This window comes from Salvelinus sp. IW2-2015, linkage group LG4q.1:29 (assembly GCF_002910315.2).
Source record: "Salvelinus sp. IW2-2015 linkage group LG4q.1:29, ASM291031v2, whole genome shotgun sequence".
NCBI lineage: Eukaryota > Metazoa > Chordata > Actinopteri > Salmoniformes > Salmonidae > Salvelinus > Salvelinus sp. IW2-2015.
The window spans coordinates 59,280,668-59,305,584 of NC_036842.1; the positions used below are offsets into that span (position 1 = coordinate 59,280,668).

The 24,917-nt window shown below is 41.2% G+C and overlaps 2 protein-coding genes and 1 long non-coding RNA gene across 3 annotated transcripts; all 3 read left to right on the forward strand.

The window, feature by feature from the left end:
- Positions 1-5,885: 5,885 nt before the first annotated feature.
- Positions 5,886-8,278, forward strand: LOC111961154 (uncharacterized). Its single transcript, XR_002876958.1, has 3 exons — positions 5,886-6,040; positions 6,237-6,337; positions 8,161-8,278. It is a non-coding gene; the product is annotated as an uncharacterized lncRNA (long non-coding RNA).
- Positions 8,279-8,464: 186 nt separating this feature from the next.
- On the forward strand, positions 8,465-14,840 carry LOC111960970 (sperm-specific sodium:proton exchanger-like). The gene is made up of 12 exons (XM_023983119.2): positions 8,465-8,624; positions 8,710-8,826; positions 8,923-9,084; positions 9,212-9,311; positions 9,398-9,538; positions 9,651-9,822; positions 9,947-10,028; positions 10,487-10,668; positions 10,802-10,942; positions 11,397-11,494; positions 14,332-14,451; positions 14,576-14,840. The coding sequence occupies exons 1-12, from the start codon at positions 8,501-8,503 to the stop codon at positions 14,838-14,840; spliced, it is 1,704 nt and encodes a 567-aa protein (XP_023838887.2). The 5' UTR covers positions 8,465-8,500.
- On the forward strand, positions 14,840-22,453 carry LOC139024755 (sperm-specific sodium:proton exchanger-like). Its single transcript, XM_070439683.1, has 13 exons — positions 14,840-14,854; positions 14,896-15,090; positions 15,766-15,915; positions 16,140-16,191; positions 18,052-18,200; positions 18,308-18,433; positions 18,550-18,648; positions 20,363-20,515; positions 20,956-21,093; positions 21,375-21,563; positions 21,801-21,930; positions 22,181-22,221; positions 22,318-22,453. The coding sequence occupies exons 1-13, from the start codon at positions 14,840-14,842 to the stop codon at positions 22,375-22,377; spliced, it is 1,497 nt and encodes a 498-aa protein (XP_070295784.1). The 3' UTR covers positions 22,378-22,453.
- Positions 22,454-24,917: the final 2,464 nt, after the last annotated feature.

Sequence of the window (24,917 nt, forward strand, 5' to 3'; positions counted from 1 at the left end):
TGGATGGGAGACCAAAGGGTAGCTGTAGATAGATACATTTTCCAGTAGGATGTGCTGCCCAGACTGTTTTATATTCTTATAGTGTACAACGTTGTAGATCTGACATTGTTTTTAAGGTTTGTCTATGTTGAAATTTGGTAACCATGATGACATAATCCATGTCACAATACGCTGAGAAATTACGTTGAAACAACATTGAGTCAACCAGTTTGTGCCCAGTGGGTACTCTGAAAATATAGCTAGCTAGTTCAAAGTAATTTTACAACCTACCAATTACTTTACACTGGAAGAAGTTAAGCTGCACCAGAGAGGAAGAGGCAAAGCGAGAGTATTTACAGTACTCCGGCCAAAATCTGTTCGCATGAGATAAGCAGACCAAGTGGAGATTTACATTTTTATTATTCTAATATTTTTTCWAAATTTTTACCTCTTTTTCTACCCAATTGGTAGTTACAGTCTTGTCCCATCGCTGCAACTTGTGTACAGACTCGGGAAAGGCTAGGGTCGAGAGCCATGCGTCCGCCGAAACACGACTCTGCCAAGCCACACTACTTCTTGACACACCGCTCGCTAAACCTGGAAGCCAGCCGCACAAATGTGTCAGAGGAAACACCGTACAACTGGCGACTGTGTCGGCGTGCATGCGCCTGGCCCGCCACAGGAGTCGCTAGAGTGCGATGGGACAAGGACATCCTGGCCGGCCAAACCTTCCCCTAACCTGGACGACGCTGGGCCAATTGTGCTTCGCCTCATGGATCTCCTGGTCGCAGCCGGCTGCGACACAGCCCGGGATCAAACCCAGATCTGTAGTGACGCCTCAAGCACTGCAGTGCCTTAGACTGCTGTGCCACTTGGGAAGCCAAGTGGTGTTTTTTTTTGTATGGAGGTCTATGAGAGAGTTTCCAATAATATGAGGCTTATTTGATCTAATAGAAGTTTCATAATGTTTATGCTGTTACAAATAATGTACTGCTATAAGTGGATGCATGTCGCTTTCTGGGCAACTTTGAGAAAAATGACTTTGTTGTGCCTGTTGTTCACATGCGTATCTGCCCTTTCATTGGCTAGAATGGTCCTATCTGATCTCGCCTCCTCTCGTCTGCCTTCCATCTTTGAGGGCATGAATTTCCATTGTTGAATTTCTTGCTAATATAATAGATATTCCGATGGAATTGAGAAGTACACCACATCAGTCACTGGCTTCATCAATAATTGCATCGATGACGTCCCCCCCACGGTGACTGTACGTACATACCCCAACCAGAAGCCATGGATTACAGGCAACATCCGCACTGAGCTAAAGGGTAGAGCTGCTGCTCTCAAGGAGCAGACTACAAAGGGAAGCACAGCCGAGAGCTGCCCAGTGACACAAGCCTACCAGACGAGCTAAATAACTATTATGCTCGCTTCGAGGCAAGTAACACTGAAACATGCATGAGAGCATCAGCTGTTCCAAACGACTGTGTGATCACGCTCTCCGCAACCGATGTGAGTAAGACCTTCAAACAGGTCAACATTCACAAGGCCGCAGGGCCAGACGGATTACCAGGACATGTACTCCAAGCATGCGCTGACCAACTGGCAAGTTTCTTCACTGACATTTTCTACCTCTCCCTGTCTGTCTGTAATACCAACATGTTTCAAGCAGACCACCATAGTCACTGTGCCCAAGAACACTAAGGTAACCTGCCTAAATGACTACCGACCCGTGGCACTCACGTCTGTTGCCATGAATTGCTTTGAAAGGCTGGTCATGGCTCATATCCCAGAAACCCTAGACCCACTCCAATTTGCATACCACCCCAACAGATCCACATATGATGCAATCTCTATTGCACTGCCGTTTCCCACCTGGACAAAAGGAACACCTATGTGAGAATGGTATTAATTGACTACAGCTCAGCATTCAACATCATAGTGCCCTCAAAGCTCATCACTAATCAAATCAAAGTTAATTTGTCACGTGTGCCACCACAGGTGTAGACCTTGCAGTGAAATGCTTACTTACAGGCCCTAACCAACAGTGCATTTTTAAGTAAAAAATTGGTATTAGGTGAACAATAGATAAGTAAAGAAATAAAAAACAACAGTAAAAAGACAGTGAAAAATAACAGTAGCGAGGCTATATACAGGCACCGGTTAGTCGGGCTAATTGAGGTAGTATGTACATGAATGTATAGTTAAAGTGATTATGCATATATGATAAACAGAGTAGCAGCAGCATAAATGAGGGGTTTGTGGGGCGGGACAATGCAAATAGTCTGGGTAGCCATTTGATTACCTGTTCAGGAGTCTTATGGCTTGGGGGTAAAAGCTGTTGAGAAGCATTTTGGTCCTAGACATGGCGCTCTGGTACCGCTTGCCATGCGGTAGTAGAGAGAACAGTCTATGACTGGGGTGGCTGGGGTCTTTGACAATTTTTAGGGCCTTCCTCTGACACCGGATGGTGTAGAGGTCCTGTATGGCAGGCAGCTTGCCCCAGTGATGTACTGGGCCGTACGCACTACTCTCTGTAGTGCCTTGCAGTCGGAGTCCAAGCAGTTGCCATACCAGGCAGTGACCACTCGCATTAACATCTGCTAACCATGTGTATGTGACCAATAAAATTGAATTTGATTCGATGCGACCCATCAGGATTCTCTCTGTTGCAGCTGTAGAACCTTTTGAGGATCTGAGGACCCATGCCAAATCTTTTTAGTTTCCTGAGGGGAAATAGGCTTTGTCGTGCCCTCTTCACGACTGTCTTGGTGTGTTTGGACCATGTTAGTTTGTTGGTGATGTGGACACCAAGGAACTTTGAAGCTCTCAACCTGCTCCACTACAGCCCCGTCGATGAGAATGGGGGAGTGCTCGGTCCTCCTTTTCCTGTAGTCCACAATCATCTCCTTTGTCACTAAGCTAAAGGCCCTGGGACTAAACACCTTCCTCTGCAACTGGACTCCTGTACAACAACCTCTCCCTCAACGTGATCAAGACAAAGGAGATGATTGTGGACTACAGGGAAAGGAGGACCGAGCACGCTGCCATTCTCATCGACGGGGCTGTAGCCACTTTAACCATACCTACATGTACATACTACCTCAATTAGCCTGACTAACTGGTGCCTGTATATACAGTAGCCTCGCTACTGTTATAGCCACGCTACTGTATATAGCCTCACTACTGTTTTTTTTTCACTGTCTTTTCACTGTTGTTTTTATTTCTTTACTTATCTATTGTTCACCTAATACCTATTTCTTACTTAAAAATGGCACTGTTGGTTAGGGCCTGTAAGTAAGCATTTCACTGTAAGGTTTACACCTGTTGTATTTGGCGCACGTGACAAATAAACTTTGATTTGATTTAGTGGAGCAGGTTGAGAGCTTCAAGTTCCTTGGCATCCACATCAACAACAAACTAACATGGTCCAAGCACACCAAGACAGTCGTGAAGAGGGCACGACAAAACCTATTCCCCCTCAGGAGACTGAAAATATTTGGCATGGGTCCTCAGATCCTCAAAAGGTTCTACAGCTGCACCATCGAGAGCATCCTGATGGGTTGCATCACTGCCTGGTATGGCAACTGCTCGGCCTCCGACTGCAAGGCACTACAGAGGGTAGTACGTACGGCCCAGTACATCACCGGGGCCAAGCTTTCTGCCATCCAGGACCTCTATACCAGGCGGTGTCAGAGGATTGCCCTAATAATTGTCAAGGACTCCAGCCACCCTAGTCATAGACTGTTCTCTCTGCTACCGCACGACAAGCAGTACCGGAGCGTCTAGGTTCAAGAGGCTTKTAAACAACTTTTAAACAAATCAAAATATATTTMATATTTGATATTCTTCAAAGTAGCTACCCTTTGCCTTGATGACAACGTTGCACACTCTTGGCATTCTCTCAACCAGCTTCACCTGGAATGCTTTTCCACATATGCTGAGCACTTGTTGGCTGCTTTTTCTTCACTCTGCGGTCCAACTCATCACAAACCACCTCAATTGGGTTGAGGTTGGGTGATTGTGGAGGCCAAGTCATCTGATGCAGCACTACATCACTCTCCTTCTTGGTTAAATTGCCCTTACACAACCTGGAGGTGTGTTGGGTCATTGTCCTGTTGAAAACAAATGATAGTCCCACTAAGCGCAAACCAGATGAGATGGCGTATTGCTGCAGAATGCTGTGGTAGCCATGCTGGTTAAGTGTTTGCCTTGAATTGTAAATAAATCACAGACAGTGTCACCAGCAAAGCACCCCCACACCATCACACCTCCTTCTCCATGCTTCATGGTGGACCTCACATATGGAATTAATCCGTTCACCTACTCTGCGTCTCACAAAGACACGGCGGTTGGAACCAAAAATCTCTAATTTGGACTCATCAGACCAAAGAACAGGTTTCCACTGGTCTAATGTCCATTGCTCGTGTTTCTTGGCCCAAGCAAGTCTCTTCTTCTCATTGGTGTTCTTTAGTAGTGGTTTCTTTGTAGCAATTCGACCATGAAGGCCTGATTCACGCAGTCTCCTCTGAACAGTTGATGTTGAGATGCGTCTGTTTCTTGAACTCTGTGAAGCATTTATTTGGGCTGCAATTTCTAAGGCTGGTAACTCTAATGAACTTATCATCTGCAGCAGAGGTAACTCAAACGCATTAAGGAGGTTAGAAATTCCACAAATTATTTTCTAACAAGGCAGACCTGTTAATTGAAATGCATTCCAGGTGACTACCTCATGAAGCTGGTTGAGAGAATGCCAAGAGTGTGCAAAGCTGTCATCAAGGCAAAGGGTGGCTATTTTTAAGAATCTCAAATATAAAAGATATTCTGAAATGTTTTTTGGTTACCACATGATTCCATATGTGTTATTTAATATTTTTTGATGTCTTCACTATTATTCTACAATGTAGATACTAGTAAAAATAAAGAAAAACCCTGGAATGAGTAGTTGTGTCCAAACATTTGACTGGTACTGTATATATTTACTTAAACAAAGCAAATATATACAACTATTAATATTTATCTGCCTGCTTCACCTATATTTTGTTTACCCACTGGTTGAATCAATGTTTTTTTCACATCATTGAAATTAAATTACGTTGAACCAACGTGGAATAGACGTTGAATTGACATCTGTCCCCAGTGGGTAGCTATGTAGTTTCAGTTCTAGTTAGCTTACTAGCTACACCCCTACATGGCAAACAAGTAATTAAGTTAGCTAGCTAGCTAATTAACTAGCTAGCTAACTACTGAAAACACTAGCTACCAATATTTGAATTTAGCTTGTTGAACAACCACCAAGCTACTGCAAAATGTAGTTAAATTATTAGCTAGTTGAATAAGCTTCATGTAGTTCACTACTCCCCAACACTGAGTAGTTGAACTAAATTCAAATCTAGGTAATGTTTTCAGTAACCTAGTTAATTACTTTTTTTGCCATGTAGTGGTGTAGCTAGATACTGTACTACATACTACTTTTTATGTTCAAAAATAAATAAATATGAGAGAAGTGTTTAATAGACTAAATGACAAAATTATCTGTTCTTGCATTCCAGATTTACACTGTACATATGATACTTTTCAGGAAGTAGTTTGGATGTATTCAAAGTAACTTCAGTTAAGTAAGCTATATCTTTCTGGAGGGTAGCTTTAGTGTAGCTTAACTTCTTTCATTGTGAAGTACCTGGTAGCTTGGAAAACTATAGGCCTATTTTCATAGTAGCTTCCTCAACACTGCTAGCCAGACCTATTTTGTCTAACCACCAGATATCCAAAAGAAGCCTGATGTCTTTTGAACAGTTTGACCTGGCTGTGTATCTTTAACGTTAGCTAGTGTGATTTGTAACCCGTCCGAGCCCGCTGACAATGCCCACCCGTTGTCACCGATGGGTGCAATAACCTTTTTTCTGTCTGCATGCAAAAATGGCTTTCCTACACACCGAATCCCATTCAGGAATCAGTAATATGACGTCTGATAATGACACCAGCCTCATGCCCTGGATTCTTTTAAGTGACCAGAGTCAACCAGGGATCATACTCACTGTGTTTGGAGCATGTCTCTTTGGAGGTAAAGTTAGATAACTAGCTAGACCGTATACACTAGTCACTTCTTGTGCACAACCCAAAACTAAATGTAATATATAATTGCAAACCATGTCAGTGCCGTACAAATATACACTACCCCTACAATTACCCCTGTGTTACCCAGATGATCCGAAATCCCTCACAAACATGAAAAAGTTTTTTTCCTCTGGTTTCTACAGCTGTTGTCAGAACCCTCTTGCGTACTCTGAAGCTGCCATATACTGTACTATTAGTACTTTGTGGGATGTTACTAGGAACACTCAGTTTCCAGTATCCAGAGGTATGGACATACAGTTGAAGTTGGAAGTTTACATACACCTTAGCCAAATACATTTAAACTCAGTTTTTCACAATTCCTGACATTTAATCCTAGTAAAAATTCCCTGTCTTAGGTCAGTTAGGATCACCACTTTATTTTAAGAATGTGAAATGTCAGAATAAAAGTAGAGAGAATTATTTATTTGAGCTTTTATTTCTTTCATCACATTCCCAGTGGGTCAGAAGTTTACATACACTCAATTAGTATTTGGTAGCAATGCCTTTAAATTGTTTAACTTGGGTCAAACGTTTCGGGTAGCCTTCCACAAGCTTCCCACAATAAGTTGGGTGAATTTTGGCCCATTCCTCCTGACAGAGCTGGTGTAACTGAGTCAGGTTTGTAGGCCTCCTTGCTCGCACACGCTTTTTCAGTTCTGCCAACAAATTTTCTATAGGATTGAGGTCAGGGCTTTGTGATGGCCACTCCAATACCTTGACTTTGTTGTCCTTAAGCCATTTTGCCACAACTTTGGAAGTATGCTTGGGGTCATTGTCCATTTGGAAGACCCATTTGCGACCAAGCTTTGACTTCCTGACTGATGTCTTGAGATGTTGCTTCAATATATCCACATAATGTTCCTTGCTAATGATGCCATCTATTTTGTGAAGTGCACAAGTCCCTCCTGCAGCAAAGCACCCCCACAACATGATGCTGCCACCCCCTTGCTTCACGGTTGGGATGGTGTTCTTCGGCTTGCAAGCACCCCCCTTTTTCCTCCAAACAGTTCTATTTTTGTTTCATCAGACCAGAGGACATTTCTCCAAAAAGTACGATCTTTGTCCCCATGTGCAGTTGCAAACCGTAGTTTGGCTTTTTTATGGTGGTTTTGGAGCAGTGGCTTCTTCCTTGCTGAGCGGCCTTTCAGGTTATGTCGATATAGGACTCGTTTTACTGTGGATATAGCTACTTTTGTACCTGCTTCCTCCAGCATCTTCACAAGGTCCTTTGCTGTTGTTCTGGGATTGATTTTCACTTTTCACACCAACGTACTTTCATCTCTAGGAGACAGAACGTGTCTCCTTCCTGAGCGGTATGATGGCTGCGTGGTCCCATGGTGTTTATACTTGCGTACTATTGTTTGTACAGATGAACGTGGTACCTTCAGACATTTTGAAATTGCTCCCAAGGATGAACCAGACTTGTGGAGGTCTACAATTTGTTTTCTGAGGTCTTGGCTGATTTCTTTTGATTTTCCCATGATGTCAAGCAAAGAGGTACTGAGTATGAAGGTAGGCCTTGAAATACATCCACAGGTACACCTCCAACTGACTCAAATGATGTCAATTAGCCTATCAGAAGCTTCTAAAGCCATGACATAATTTTCTGGAATTTTCCAAGCTGTTTAAAGGCACCGTCAACTTAGTGTATGTAAACTTCTGACCCACTGGAATTGTGATTAAGTGAAATWATCTGTCTGTAAACAATTGTTAGAAAAATTACTTGTGTCATGCACAAAGTAGATGTCCTAAACCGACTTGCCAAAATTATAGTTTGTTAACAAGAAATTTGTGGAGTGGTTGAAAAACACGTTTTAATGACTCCAACCTTAGTGTATGTAACTTCTGACTTCAACTGTATCATATTTATCCAATTATTTAATATCTAAAAGTCTAAAATATACTGTTGAGAAAAGTGTGTTTTATTATTTTTTATGTTCTGCCGTAAGGCCCCTGTAGTCCTCTATAGACTGGCTACATCACCAAATTCTGATGTTAAACATAGGCCATATGATCAGAATCAGAATTATGATACCTTTGCTGATATGGATTTTTATTGCTGTCCAGGTCAGTTATTACACAAAGGAGATAGCACACATCAGCCCCAAACTGTTGATTCACACGTTTATGCCAGTGTTGATATTCAGTAGTGCCTTCGAAATCGAATCCCACATCTTTTGGAAATCTTTAATACAGGTGAGGTCTTCCCTGCACTGTTGTTAATATGAACAGGTTGCAATATAATTCATTTTGTGAATAGCCTTATGGTGTTTAAAAGAAACATAAGTTAACTACACTAAAATACGTCACTAGAAATGACTAAAGAAATAACATAAACAGATTATTTAAACTTTGTGTTAAACAGGTACTACTGCTGGCAATACCTGGATTTTTGCTCAGTTCTTCTATGATTGCATTGCTAGTTGTGAAAGTGTATGCTTACAACTGGGACTGGTATGTTGGCATGATGTTTGGATCCATTGTAAGCACCATTGACCCTTTCATATCAACGGCTTTGTTACGRAGTCTCGGTAAGAATACACATCTTTCTGCAGAATAATGCAATTTAATGATATCAGCTGTACTGGTAGGAACTCACTATGTCCCTCTCTACAGGAACAGCTAAACCCCTCATACTTCTGATAGAGGGAGAGTCATTGTTCAGTGATGGTGCCTCTATCATTACATTTGATGCATTCAAAGACCTTGCCACTGATCTTAGTCATTTTGAAGGTACAATGTGCATTATCTGTCAAATGTACAGTTGTATCTATTTTTGGGTACAAAGAAGGAATATTCTGTAATCATGTGAATGTTTTCATCCAACAGCAACAACTTTCACCATCAAGCTGATATTGAAAGTCTTCGGGAGCCCTCTTTTAGGGTTCATCATGTCTAAGATCATTATGTTTTGGCTGTCCTACATCTTCAACGATGGACTGATTGAAATAACCATCAGCCTGGCAATGACGTACATCACATTTTACTTCGGTAAGGGAGTTTTTCTTACGTCCTTTTAGAAATGACGTCATTTGGTTTGTTCAATAGCAAGAAATGTATCTTAAATAAATATAATTTGTTTAATAAATGTTTTATGTAACATTTTCATGTCATTTAGCTGAATGGCTAGGCATGTCTGGGGTCATAGCTGTCCTCATTATGGGGCTTGTCTTGGACACTGTCAACTTCAGCCCAGAAATTGAAGTGTTTCTTTTACGGTGAGTATAGATAATTAAATCCACTTTCTGTGGTGCTTTCTGAATTTAAAATAGTTTCTAAAGACAAGTTTCAAATTTTTCTATAGGTTCTGGGAGATGCTGACCTATTTGGCCAACACCTTAATTTTCTTCATTGTTGGTATTGTGGTAGCCAGAGCATTTCAACATGTGGGCGTCAACGATTTGTTCAACATTGTAGTGCTCTACTTTGCTATGTACATCATAAGGTAAAGAACATCACTGTTTTAATGAGTTTACATCAGGCATTTAACCCGTTTTTCTACCATGTACTAATGTTATGTATCAGTTTGGTTTGGGACTCTTCTTTCTCTATTACAGACTTGTGACTGTTATTGCACTGTCACCCTTCCTGGTACGCACTGGCTATGGCTTCAGCTGGCGGTGGGCAGCAGTCTGTGTTTGGGGAGGGACCAAAGGGGCCTTTTGTCTAAGTCTTACACTCATGGCTTTTCAGTCAGACGATTTGGATGAAGAGCAAGTGAGAGAAAAGGTAGGGATTTTTTTGTATTTGGTACTTTCTACCCCTTTAGCAGGCTACCATGATGATAGCAGTGTCTTATGGCCTCGATTAATGTAATTGCAATCTTGACAGTTGAATATCATCTCTGTTACAGATTTTGGTCCTGTCTTCTGGAATGGTGGTCCTAACACTTCTTATCAATGCGTCATCGATGACTTGGTTCCTTAGACTATTAGGTGAGGTATACTGTGTCAAGTAGTTTCTCTTCCTTGACAGGTTGTTCACAATAACAACAATTGCTCTTTATGTGTGCGAGGCCAACTAAACTGCACTTAGGAGCACCTAGGCAGCAAGAGGTTGTCTCTCTCTGACAATGTATCTTGTGTTCCCAGGCCTGTATGAAGTGTCTGTGCCCAGGCCTATATAATGTATGTTGTGTTCCCAGGCCTGTATGAAGTGTATGTGCCCAGGCCTATATAATGTATCTTGTGTTCCCAGGCCTGTATGAAGTGTCTGTGCCCAGGCCTATATAATGTATGTTGTGTTCCCAGGCCTGTATGAAGTGTCTGTGCCCAGGCCTATATAATGTATGTTGTGTTCCCAGGCCTGNCAGGCCTATATAATGTATGTTGTGTTCCCAGGCCTGTATGATGTGTCTGTGCCCAGGCCTATATAATGTATGTTGTGTTCCCAGGCCTGTATGATGTGTCTGTGCCCAGGCGCATGGCCATGTATAGTGCGGTGCAGCGGGTGCGGGAGAGCTCGCAGAACACTTTAAGTTTGTTGAAGATTGACAGGTTTTTAGCAGATGCTAACTGGGAAATGGCAGAGCAGAGAGTCCTCATAGAGGACCCCTATAAAACACTCAATGAAAAGGTATTGTGTGTCTCTTTCTGTCTTCTTTGACACTGTGTTACAGTGTAAACACCCATATCAGTATATCTATATTTTACTCCTACTTTGACATATGAGTGAAAATATATGTCTTTGCCTGTGCCCTTTCTTCCAGGTTAGCATTGAAGAGTTCTCTCCCACAGCCAGGATGACTAAGTGCCCAGACTGTGACGGGGACATTTCCCATGGACCATCACCACAGGAGCTGGAGGACATGATGGAGGAGGCTCGCATGCGCATCCTGAAGGCTCAGAAGGTATGGTTCACCCCACTGGATCCTACTAACCACAATGTTCATCATAGTCACCCTGACCTTGCGTACAGAGATGGGTCTAATCGCTCGTTCAGCCTGTTCAATGTACAACACATGGAAGCAATGCTCACCTAAAAAGAGGATGAGGTCGAATGTTCTGTTGTTCTGAAATATGTAAAATCAATGTGTTCGATAGGATATTACGTTAGAAATTGTTTTTGTTTCTTTAATCACAGCCTGTACCTCTGCTTTTCCTCACTTAGTTGTAGCCTTGTTGATACACTTCTACAATTTGGTTAGGATGACCCATAAGAATATAATTAACTTTTTAGCCCACAGGGAAGGAACTATTGACTTTGGTGAATGTAATGGGTTTAGCATGAAGTTGACAGATGAATCATTAAGAGTCCAGAATGAATGGTGCCTAAACTGGAAACTGATGTTGGTTTCCTACCAGACAAGCTACTGGAAGCAGTACAGCGCTGGAATGCTGAACCGAGAGGCAGCCAGGACCCTGATCAATACAGCTGAGAACATGACAGACCACAAGGGAAAGTAAGTGCTGCTCTCGTTGACCTCACTCAAAAAGATATAGGACCACTTGGTTCAGTCCGGGTCTATGTGTTTATAATCGCATACGTTGAGCTAAGACAGCAGCTGATGACATCATTACCTGTGAGAAATACTGATCTGTTACATACTGTTCTTTTTTTGAATGAGCTGATCGAGCTATACTGCTTACAACAAAGACATTTGGCTAGAATTAATGGAGGCTATGATTGATGAGCATCTTCCATTGTTTTTATAGTCATTGTGTAAGTGTGTGGCACCCTTTGGAAAAGGGGGCACCACTTGGAAGACTCTAACCTCAGTAATTGCACCTTATTATGTACTTAGATTAAGCACCCCTTAAATATTTGACATCTCTGGGTCATGATTCTATTATTGTTCATGTCATAGTATATAGTAATATACAGTGCATTCGGTAAGTATTCAGACCCATTGACATTTTCCACATTTTATTACGTTACAGCCTTATTCTAAAGTGGATTAAATCATTTCCCCCCCCTCATCAATCTACACACAATACCCCATAATGACAAAGCAAAAACAGGTTTTTAGAATTAAAACAAAAATAAATAAAAACGGCCAAAATCTGTCCACATGAGATAAGCAGACCAAGTGGTCTTTTTTTTGTATGGAGGTCTATGGGAGAGTGTCGAGTCTTATTTGATCGAATTGAAGTTTCGTAATGTTTATGCTGTTACAAATAACGTACTGCTATAAGTGGATGCACGTGGCATTCCCGCAACTTTGAGAAAAATGACTTAGTTGTGCCTGTTGTTCACATGCGTATCTGCCTTTTCCTTGGCTAGAATGGTCCCACCTGATCTCGCCTCCTCTCTCCTGCCTTCCATCTTTGAGGACATGAATTTCCATTGTTAGAGCGGTCACCTGACTATTTTGCCAATATAATAGATAATCTTTGACTGCGATAAAGTTACCATTAAGATACATATTGGTAACATTAGTTTACTTAGCTAGCTAACTAAAGTTACTTTGAAAAGTAGCCAGCTAGTTCACTAACTTAGTAATGTTAGTTACTTCCAAACTACGTTTTGATAAATTATCATATCTAAATGTGAATTGTTAGCTAACTAGACTAACGTTAGAAATTGCAAGTACAGATCACTATGGAGTCAGATGTTACGAGAATGTGTAATTTAGTTTATTAAACACCAAACTGTTTCGAGTGAGAATTAGGCAGGTGTGATGCTGAAAAACATATAATAATTTATTCCATTTGTAAAGCGATTTTCATTATACAAGAATCTCAAAGTGCAGAAAATAAAAGTATTGACACTACCGGTCAAAAGTTTTAGAACACCTACTCATTCATTGGTTTTTTGTTATTTTTACTATTTTCTACATTGTAGAATAATATTGAAGACATCAAAACTATGAAATAACACATATGGAATCATGTAGTAACCAAAAAAGAGTTATGCCTGTTTGTTTCATTCTATTTCTACTTTAAGATTTTTTTCCCCCAAGTGCAATATTTAGATGTGTGTGTGTGTGGTCACAAGCGTTCTATTATAKAGGCTGTCATGGCTAACTGCAATATTAGTGTATTGTTTTTTCTCAGACTTGAGTGTCATTTTTAGTAAAGTCTAGGCAAAATCTTTTGCTGTGAGTTAGGTTCACATTAACCACTTTTTTATTTTACACACAGAGACTGATCATGTAGATCACATTATTTGTTGTTTAATTAGTTAAAACCTGCATTTCCCCCTAGCAGGGATTTTTTTGCATGTTTCAGTGAGGAGGGGAAAAAAGTGTCACTTTTTTGGGCCTTCACCAGTTTGCATCCCTGGTTTATCTTTCCCTTGATCCTGCCTAGTCTCCCAGTCCCTGCCACTGAAAATCATCCTCACAGCATGATGCTGCCACCACCATGCTACACAGTAGGGATGGTGCCAGGTCTCCTTCAGACGTGATGCTTGGCATTCAGGCCAAAGAGTTCAATCTTGGTTTCATCAGACCAGAGAATCTTGTTTCTCATAGTCTGAGAATCCTTTAGGTGCCTTTTGGCAAACTCCAAGCGGGCTGTCATGTGCCTTTTACTGAGGAGTGGCCTCCGTCTGGCCCCTCTACCATAAAGGTGGAATTGGTGGAATGCTGCGGAGTTGTCCTTCTGGAAGGTTCTCCCATGTCCACAGAGAAACTCTGAAGCTCACCTTCCTGACCAAGGCCCTTCTTCCCTGGGCAGCCAGCTCTAGGAAGAGTCTTGGTGCTTCCAAACTTCTTCAATTTAAGAATGATGGAGGCCACTGTGTTCTTGGMAACCTTTAATGCTGCAGAAATGTTTTGGTACCCTTTCCCAGATCTGTGCCTTGACACAATCCTGTCTCGGAGCTCTACGGACAATTCCTTTGACCTCATGGCTTGGTTTTTGCTCTGACATGCACTGTCATCTCAAGGATGATCAATGGAAATAGGATGCATCTGAGCTCAATTTCGATTCTCATAGCAAAGGGTCTGAATAGTTATGTAAATGAGGTATTTCTGTTTTTTTATTTTTAATCAATTTACCATTTTTATAAAAGTCTATTTTTCATTTTGTCATTATGGGGTATTGTGTGTAGATTGAGGACCATTTTTTATTTAATCCACTTTAGAATGAGGCTGTAACGTAACAAAATATGGAAAAAGTCAAGGGGTCTGAATACTTTCCGAATGCACTTTAGTTATGTGTGGTTTATTTTTAGAAAGTGGAAATATGAGTTCATATACAGGTATATGATATATATTGAGGACTGTTTAAGTATAGGAGAAGAAATGTTTGCAAAAATTGGGAGAGTAATGCATATGTTTCTGTCTTTGTTTAGGTTCATGAGTGTTCAGGATGTCAAGAAATACTGGGAGCTGAAAGGTGTTTTTGTGTCTCTTCGGAGGAGTCTAGAGGACTGGCTGTACAATGTCAAGCTTGATAAACTTAAACCATCAAGGTAAGAAAGCACAGCTGAGATTTACTGTAAATGAATTTAGACCACCAGGTTACACAGTGAAATAACGGTATTATATAACTGCTCTAATGACACATAATGTACGCAACGATATGTTGTATTTCAGGAATGCGATGCTCAAGCGGTGCTACCAGGTTGTCTTCAGCCTCCCCTTTGAGTATTTCATCTACACATTGATTGTCCTCAACATCTTCCCCATCATCCTGGAGTTCATCCCAGCGATCAGTGACAAACATAACCTAGAACTCAGTGTTATCAACTACATCTTCTTCAGCGGCTATCTTGTGGAGGCTATACTGAAGGCAGGACATAGGCCTACACTAAAATACATGTCAACTAAAAATGATCTAATACACAATACCTTCGCATAATGTCAGACATTTGGGTTTTAAGACCCTCTGTGACACATTTCCTCTTGTTCTACAGGCTTTGGCCATGAGGAAGGCCTATATCTTCAATCACTGGAACCAGTTTGACCTCTTCATTATCGTCTTGGCTTGTGTTGACATATTCCTGGACCATTATTTAGAAACCACAGCATATGTTGTCAATATTCACATGATAAAAATTGTGAAGGTGTCTAAAATGATCCGCCTTACCAGGGCACTTCGTTTGGTGAAGGTATGCTATGGTTTGACGGGACCATAAAATCTATGATCAGTGATATACACMGAGTGTAAAAAAAACAACAACATTAGTAACACCTTCCTAATATTGGGTTGCCCCCCTTTTGCCCTAAGAACAGCCTCAATTTGTCAGGGCAAAGAATTCCACAGGGATGCTTGCCCATGTTGACTCCGATGCTTCCCACAGTTGTGTCAAGTTGGCTGGATGTCTTTTGGGTGGTGGACCATTCTTGATACACACWGTAAAGTGTTGAGCGTGAAAACCCCAGCAGCGTTGCAGTATTTGACACAAACCAGTTTGCCTGGCACCTACTACCATACCCCGTTCAAAGGCACTTAAATATTCTGTCTTGCCCATTCACCCTCTGAATGGCACACATACACAATTCATGTCTCAATTGTCTCAAGGCTTAAAAATCCTTTAACCTGTCTCCTCCCCTTCATATACACTGATTGAAGTGGATTTAACAGGTGACATCAATAAGGGCTCATAGCTTTCACCTGGTTTCACCTGGCCAGTTTATGTCATGGAAAGAGCAGGTGTTCCTAATATTGTGTACACTCAGTGTAGATTTGACATAGCTTTGCAGTACATTTTTCTAAGGTTATCCAGTTGCATTTAGCAATGCTGTGAATCTTAATAATCTATTGTTGAATGTATATGTTTCAGATCATCATTCCCAAGCTCATAGAAATCATAAACCGTCAGATCCATAAGCAGCTCAGTTTTGGGTATGACATCGGGAAAGGCTATGTCATCGGAGAGGAGCACATAAGCAAGATCATTGACCATATCTCTGATGACAAAAGCATATCTAAGGTGTTTTTAAATTACATTTACAGTACAGTATACAACAACAGATGTTAATCTTTTCACAACATGATATCATGTTTAGACCTCTCATAGTAAAGAAATCTCAGGTACCTACCTTTTATTTTTTTGCTTTTTTTGCTACACAGATATGTATCTAGCCAAATAATAATTACTCCATAGCCCTATAATGTGTTGGGATTATGTACATCACACCACATCTTGTGTTGCAGAAATTGAAAAGAATACTGGAGAGAAACTGCCAGCAAGCTGTCAGGGAGATTGGTAAGAGAGTAGGGGAGACATACAAGCAATGTTACTGCATGTACACTGTCTGTATCTTCAGTATATCAGTCATGCTAAATAAAGGCCATCACTTTAACCATGGTCACTGTGGGATCACAAATATAGTATAGTTAGTTGGCTTTAACTCACCAACATCTTTCACAGCAACAATCCTTCAGTCCTATTTACATGTCAAGTATCCTACATTGAACCTCCCCTAAATTGATATAAATGAAAAAAGTATTCAATGAAACAATGACAGAATCCTTCAATGGACTGATGTTGATGCTCTTGACTGGCCGGTATAGTAAGTAAGGGATAACCAACGAGGGCTATCCGTTCTATGGGAAATAATGAACAACGTGTAAAGTGTGTTCCACTATACACTAGCAGAGTGGAACTTACGTTCCACCGAGTTGCATTATTTTCCAAAGAACGAACGCATAGAGTCCCCAGTTTATTATCCCTTTTATACCATGGCTATAATTTAACACATGTGCCGATATAAATGTGTTCATTTTCCTGTATAAATGTGTTCATTTGCTGGTAGAAATGTGTTCAACATCCACAAGTAGCTAGCATGTTTAGTAGATACCTACAGTAGTTGCCGTGGTAACRAAACAGACTTGCTAGTTTAGCTAACCAAACCATCAGTCCTAGCTTGCCATTATTAAAATCTAATTCAACAATGCCAATAATGTTTTCAATTCTACTTTTGTTTTCAAAAGCAGCTCAAACATAGAACATGTAAGAATAAATMATAGCCATTTAATTCTACAGTACATTATAGGCAAATAATGCATGCTCTACAATGCCCTTCAAGCCAATCAGAAACAAGTATTCAATGCCATGGCGATTTAAAAAAAAAAAAAAAAACATTTTTGCAAAGGCGAAAGTCTACAGAACCTTAGTACACTTTGTTCATAACAGATTCTAGTTTTGGGAACAGAAAACTATTGAGATCAAATGTTTAATCGATGAGAAAATGTGCAGAATGTCAGCCAAAATCCATCTCGTTCCATTTTCTCATGGAATTCTTCATTCTTCTGTCAGCCAATCAGCATTCAGGGCTCGAACTACCCAGTTTATAATGTGTGATATTCTAATTGTGTACCTTGGTTAATGGAGGAAAATGCACTGCTAGCCAATCATCATACAATCATTTTAACTTGCATATAGTTGAAGTTGTTCTAGTCATGCATGTAGGGATTCTACGGACCTACGTTCTGACCAAACTTACTTGAGAGGGAGAAAAAGGGAGCAGGCTGGGATCAAGTCTGTGTACTTTTAGAGCAACTATCTTTTTAGATACAACCATCAAAGGAAATGGGACACATCAGGAAATACTAATGATTGGGCCCCTGGTATCGGGAAGCTAGCAGGGCTTTGGAGAAAAGGTATGGGATGTAAGTAACTACCAGTCCATTGTACGCCATCAAAGACAGAAACAGGACATAGGTGACTCCTCAAAGTAGGGGACCTAAATGTGTTCTGGGAGAACACAAGGGCTCAGTAGGATACTGGTAATAATGCCTCATGGAGCCATTTTCTCAGATTCCCAGCATGCTCTCCTGCTGGACGAGATTGATGCTTCTTTCTGAAAACTATATAACACCTTTCATTAGCATTTAGAAAGAGCAGATCTGTGGTGACCTTAGGGAGTCTTCACAGGCACAAAGCAGGATTACACACTACAAGTATATGTAAAACAGRTTGATTTTCTATTTGTGAAATAGAATTATGTAGCCCTCAGTGCATCTCAGGTTCTTTTTGTTATTTGATAGCAAGCTTACGCACAGTGTGCTAAGTTTACAACTGACAGGAGTGTGACTGAGGACACCTTGTGGGATCTTTTCTCAGGCTTGCTGCAGAGAGACCATCCTGAGATTGCCATCTCGGTGAAGACCAGACAGGCCATACGAGCCGTGCTGAACAGTGAGAGAGACGCCATTCATACACTCGTGTTCGGGGGGCTCTTAGATGACATAGAAGCATCAAAGCTGGAGAAGGTGCTTTCAGTTTGCTCCTCCTGCCATTTACAATGCCTCCAATGAATTTCTTCAAATACATACATATATTGTTAAATTAATGAATGTTACATTTTTCCCTTTGGCAGATGATTGACATAAAAATGAAGAAATTGATCAAATTTCCGCCAACAATCCCAGCAGCAACAGCAGAGGAGCTTCTGCAGAATTTGCCTTGGCTGAATAAAGACAGCACCCAGATTCAGTTCATCAAGGTAGAGCACACTTCTCCCAGACCCTTGCCTTAGAATGACAATTGTTTTTATTTTCTGTATTATACCAATGTTTCTTTCATGCAATTCTTTTTCTTCTATTTATTGTGTTATTTCAGACAGTAGCCAAGCTTCTTTTCTTTGACTTTGGAGACACCATCATACAAGAAAATGATGACCCTCAAGGAATACACTTGATTGTCTCTGGCCTGGTTAAGGTATGTACTGATATGCACAAATAGTAAAAGGGATAACATACTACTGAGCTGAAGTTGTGTTAATCAGTGGTTACTGTTCTGAAAATGAATTCCCGTTTTTGTATCAAGCGGTTTTCATTTGTAATATGATCAGACACAAACCACAAACTTGAAACATCACTGCTAGACGTAATAGTTGGGAATGAATGTCTTTGGCATGACACATTATTTTCATAGCAAACAAAATAATGACTGGCTGATATTCATCTGCCTACTACTCACCAGTAGTTTCTTTCCCAATCTTCACCACAAACTAATTACCTCTCTCCGTCACATTGTAACTCTGTAGAACACAACATCAAGTATACAGTCAATGCTATTAATATTTGGAAATTACACTTAATCACTTGTCATTTTGGTTACCTTAAAATGGAACACAATGTAAGCTATTTCAACACATTACAGTGTGACAGTGCAATTATGGGTCATTTTGAAAGGCAGGGGATAATAGCGCTGTCTTTGTACAGACACCTTTACTTACCTTGTGATCTTACGCCGTTGTTCAAAATCAGCTCATTTTCTATACCAATTCTTTTTTCTTTGCCTCTGAATACAAAACTGGATTATTATTTTTTTAAGTCATTGTCCCATTCATGTTGTTAATGCAGTATAAGGCATTGGTTTCAGGACCTGATATTAAACAATATTCAGAAACATTGATGAACACGTTTCCTACATTTTCTTTATATCGAATTTCTCATTCGGTAGATACAGTAAGCCAAAGTACCTTCAGGGACACTTATTTGTTGAAGCTTTATTAAGGATAGTAGAAAACAAACTAGAAAGGGAAGTCTCAAATGGAAATATTGAGTGCAACAACAATCTCTAAGTAGTAGAAGGAGGGCTCTATTGTAGTACAGTATTTTATTCAAAATTATTTTTGTAATTAGCAAGGTCGTAAAATGTTAAAAGCACAAACATCCCTTTGTTACTTAGGGCTCTATTCAATCTTTAACACTGAAGCTCTACAGATTCCGCAATAGAAATTTAAAGGGAATTTTCCGATTGAAACGACATATSCAGTGGTTACCGTGAATGCAGTCTCCACTAAGCGGGAACATTGCCTTTAAAATTTCAATCACGCTGTAAAGCTGAACTTCCGCAATTACTGTATTAAGAAATTGTCTTTTGCTAAGTTTTTTTGTTTGTTTGATCTCCTTATCCTAGAATGGTTTGAACTTACCAACGTCACAGGTCATTTTCACATTGTATGAAGACGGAGTGTGTAATAAGCTCTATGACTCTGAGTCATGGAGCAGCACGATGGGCATAAAAGCAAATGCTTTGTTACCTATGAGGTAGACCAGCTGTCACACTTACAAACTGCAGTATCCTCTTCTCAGAGCTCCCATCCTTATTCCCCGGGTCACATTGATGACGCTGGTTGATGCATCTTCTTCAAGAGGCGTAATTAAATGTACACATCCCCAGCTTATGTTTTTACATTATACTTTACATGGAAGGGTTTCCGGTTGTTGAAATGGAAGCTGGACCTTGAAATGATCTCTTATGTCGATGCTATTTGTATTATTTACGAGGTAATTTATATCCAATGCTGGTCTTATAGCGTAAGCTCCCCTAATCATCAAACAATACCAAAATCACTTGATTGACGCTCTGTGATCATAACCTTATACTGTATGGATGTGAATCTCTGAACCGTACTGTATCGCAGATGACTGGAGGAAGCCCAAACTTTGGAGGCAAGAGGCCCAAGGAGAAGACCAGACTGACAGACTACAGGAGCTGCGGGGCCATCATGGGAGAACTCAACTGTCTCACCCAGCAGTCTATGGAGATGACGGTCACCTGTGAGACAGCCACTCAGGTCTCTCTACAGTTCATTTACTAAACTTTGTTCGCATGAAATGGCCTACGTATGTCAGTGAAAACAAGTGTTTGAGAACCTTATCCAATCTCAAAGGTCAGATCAGTACAAATGTAAAGGAGAATAGTATGGACAAAGTGGGCAATATTATCAAGACTCTTTCCAGAATGGCCCTGTATCTGATGCAGGTTTTGGAGAAAGCCCAAGTAACTGAACATCCACTCCGCTGTCTGATAATAGCTATGTCAGACAAGGGTGTGATCTTTCACGACATAGATAATTGAGTGCAAAAACGTCACTGTGAGGTTGATAAACTAGCCATAAGGCCTCTTCTCCAACTGTTCCACGTAACCATGGAGACAATTGTTAGACAAACCTTATCCGTCATTTTTTCCCCAGTCTATATTTTTCCTTATTGTTTGTCCATGGTTTCTCCCCAGACCTGCTTCATTGCTATTGAATCCCTGTTTGAGGCGTTTGATGTTTTCCCCGAGTTCCCGTCTCTGGAGTATATGATCTGGCGCTCCCTGGCAGTGAAAATCAGCACCAGCACCTTCATGGAGCACATTATCTATCAGGTACTATCAACTTAGCGCTCTATGGTGCAATATGTAGTAAAGAGCCAAACTGCTTACGCCCAGGTTTCATTGAAATAAATGGGAGTCTCACACTCTGCAAGTTACACATCCACTGTAGCATTCCTATAAAGTTAAACAAAGAAAATGGCCATATTCGCAGCACAGATTGAGAGCGTGAGTTGCGTTACTTAGCATTCTGTAGAACCAGCGGACAACAGGACAACAGACAGTATTGTTAGACAGTTCCAAAATCATTTGAACAAAATCCTTTTCCCTCACAGGGCTGGAGTTACCACAGGATTTGTTCTCATCTGGCCCGGGCCTATCTGGTAGACGTGGAGGTGAACAGGAAGTTTGACGTGTACGACGGCACCATGGAGGACGTGGTGGTGATCTATGGGAGTTGTGATGACCTTGCGTCCCAGTGCTCCTACAACGCCCCAGCTCTCATCAGCAGGACTACTCACCAGGTTACTATACAACTCAGATGTCACCTTCTCATACTGTGGCTACACTAGTCAACTTGACATTCACTGACTGGGAAATAGTGCCACCTGCTGGAGACATCYTCAGTGCAACAGTGTCATGTTAAAAATGGCCGACATCCTCAGATAAGTTGCGCTATTGTATGTCTTTCTATTGTTTTTACCTCTTCATTCAGATGCAGAAAGTGTTAACTTATTTTGTTTTAACTCAACTCGGTATAGGTACTGGGCACAGCAAACACCACCAAACTGTTGATCGTGCCAAGTGAGCATTCTGAAATGAAGCGGACCGTCTCAGAGCTTCCAAGACAGGACAGTGTTCCCTGTCTGAGACATGCAGCTCATAGGAGAGGTGAATGAGGGCTTACAGTCAGCCTCAGGGTGATTACGTGGGGTGTCCCTGCTCTCTTCTGAACCTAGAATGATGCACYTCTTTGTAAGATGGGCAGAATGCTAAACTAGCATTATGACCAAGCCCTTCAGTAGTATTATTTCAAATGGGCTTTAGATAATTGATATTTTAAGTACAACGACCAACACCACTGGCTTTACAAGTATTGCAAGTGAATTGATATCGGACTCTCCTCTTTCTCTCCCGGCAGCATCTAGAGATGATCGATCAGGGCTGCTGAGAACAGTAAGCGTAAGTTAATATAATGAACTGTATCTTATCATGTTTAACACATTAATGAAGTGAAATAGTGGCCCCAGAGAGGAACATCCGTCTTTCTTTGTGAAGGTGACGTCTGAGAAGGGTTCTCCAAAGAGAAGTTGTTCAGCACTTGACAAGGCCACGTGATGATAGGGTATGACTGTGCAGCTGCTGGCCATACAGGCCCAGACACAACCCGCCAGGCAACCTGAATCTGTAAAACTTATATAAGCAAATATTTGTTTTCAAATGTATCATACTGATTTAATATTAAACATATTTATTTCATAGCGTTTGTGTGTTACTGTTTTAAGCTCAAACCTACTTGTCATCCAAGCTGTTCAAGGCTCAACTATTGTGCAGTGGCTATACTAACTGCCGTTTGACTAATCCAAAATCTACTCTGGGAAAATAACACTGTACTAGCAAAGCACATGAGCATTTGAACACCTAGATTAATTGAACAGAAAATGCCCCCAGGTTTGTTTGAATTGAATCCCTCGATTAGGCTTGGCTCGCAGTCGGCGTTCCAATTCATCCCAAAGGTGTTCAATGGGGTTGAGGTCAGGGCTCTGTGCAGTCCAGTCAAGTTCTTCTACGACAATCTCGACAAACCATTTCTGTATGGACCTCGCTTTGTGCACTGGGGCATTTTTTTATGCTGAAACAGGAAAGGGACTTCCCCAAGCTGTTGCCACGAAGATAGAAGAAATCGTCTAGAATGTCATCCATTGTATGCTGTAGCATTAAGATTTCCCTTCACTGGAACTAAGGGGCCTAGCCTGAACCATGAAAAACAGCCCCAGACCATTATTCCTCCTCCACCCAACTTTACAGTCGGCACTATGCATTCGGGCAGTTAGTGTTCTCCTGGAATCCACCAAACCCAGATTCGTCTGTCGGACTGCCAGATGGTAAAGCGTGATTCATCACTCCAAGGAATGCGTTTCCCCTGCTCCAGAGTCCAATGGCGGCGAGCTTTACACCACTCCAGCCGACGCTTGGCATTGCGTATCTTAGACTTGTGTGCAGCTGCTCGCCCGTGGAAACCCATTTAATGAAGCTCCAGACGAACAGTTATTGTGCTGATGTTGCTTCTAGAGGCAGCATAAACTCAGTAGTGAGTGTTGCAACTGAGGACAGACGATCTTTGTGCTTCAGCACTAAGCAGTCCCGTTCTATGAGCTTGTGTGGTCAACCACTTCACGGGTGAGATGTTTTCGCTCCTAGACATTTCCACTTCACAATAACAGCACTTACAGTTGACRYGGGCAGCTCTAGCAGGGTAGAAATTTGACAAACTGACTTGTTGGGAAGGTTGCATCCTATGACGGCGCCACGTTGAAAGTCAGTGAGCTCTTCAGTAAGGCCATTCTACTGCCAATGTTTGCGTATGGAGATTACATGGCTGTGTCCATTTTATACACCTGTTAGCATCAGGTATGGCTGAAATAGCCAAATCCACTCATTTGAAAGGTTGTCCACGTGTGTGTGTATATATACAGTCAAAAGTTTGAACACACTTACTTATTCCAGGGTTTTTCTTTAGTTTTACTATTTTCTACATTGTAGAATAATAGTGAAGACATCAATACTATGAACACATGGAATCATGTAGTAACTAAAATTGTTAAACAAATCAAAATAAAAGTTATATTTGAGATTCATCAAAGTAGCCACCCTTTGCCTTGATGACAGCTTTGCACACTCTTGGCATTCTCTAAACCYGCTTCATGAGGTAGTCACCTGGAATGCATTTCAATTAACAGGTGTGCATTGTTAYAAGTTCATTTCCTTAATATATTTGAGACAATCAGTTGTGTTGTGACAAGGTAGGGCTGGTATACAGAAGATAGTCCTATTTGGTAAAATACCCATATTATGGCAAGAACAGCTCAAAAAAGCAAAGAGACATGACAGTCCACCATTAAGGCAATAATGAACATTTCAAGAACTTTTAATGTTTCTTCAAGTGGTCGCAAAAACCATCAAGCGCTATGATGAAACTGGCTCTCATGAGGACCGCCACAGGAAAGGAAGACCCAAAGTTACCTCTGCTGCAGAGGACACATTCATTATAGTTACCAGCCTCAGATTGCAGCCCAAATAAATGCTTCACAGAGTTCAAGAAAGAGACACATTTCAACATCAACTGTTCAGAGGAGACTGCGTGAATACGGCCTTCATGGTAGAATTGTTGCAAAGAAACCACTATTAAAAGGACACCAATACGAAGAAGAAACTTGCTTGGGCCAAGAAACACAAGCAATTGACATCAGACCAGTGGAAGTCCTTTGGTCTGATGAGTCCAAATTTGAGATTTTTGGTTCCAACGGCCGTGTCTTTGTGAGACGCAGAGTAGGTGAACGGATGATCTCTGCATGTGTGGTTCCCACCGTGAAGCATGGAGGAGGTGTGATGGTGCTTTGCTGGTGACACTGTGATTTATTTAGAATTCAAGGCACACTTAACCAGCATGGCTACCACAGCATTCTGCAGCGATACACGATCCCAGCTGGTTTGCGCCTAGTGGGACTATCATTTGTTTTTCAACAGGACAATGACCCAACACACCTCCAGGTTGTGTAAGGGCAATTTGACCAAGGAGCGTGATGGAGGGCTGCATCAGATGACCTGGCCTRCACAATCACCCGACCTCAACCCAATTGAGATGGTTTGGGATGAGT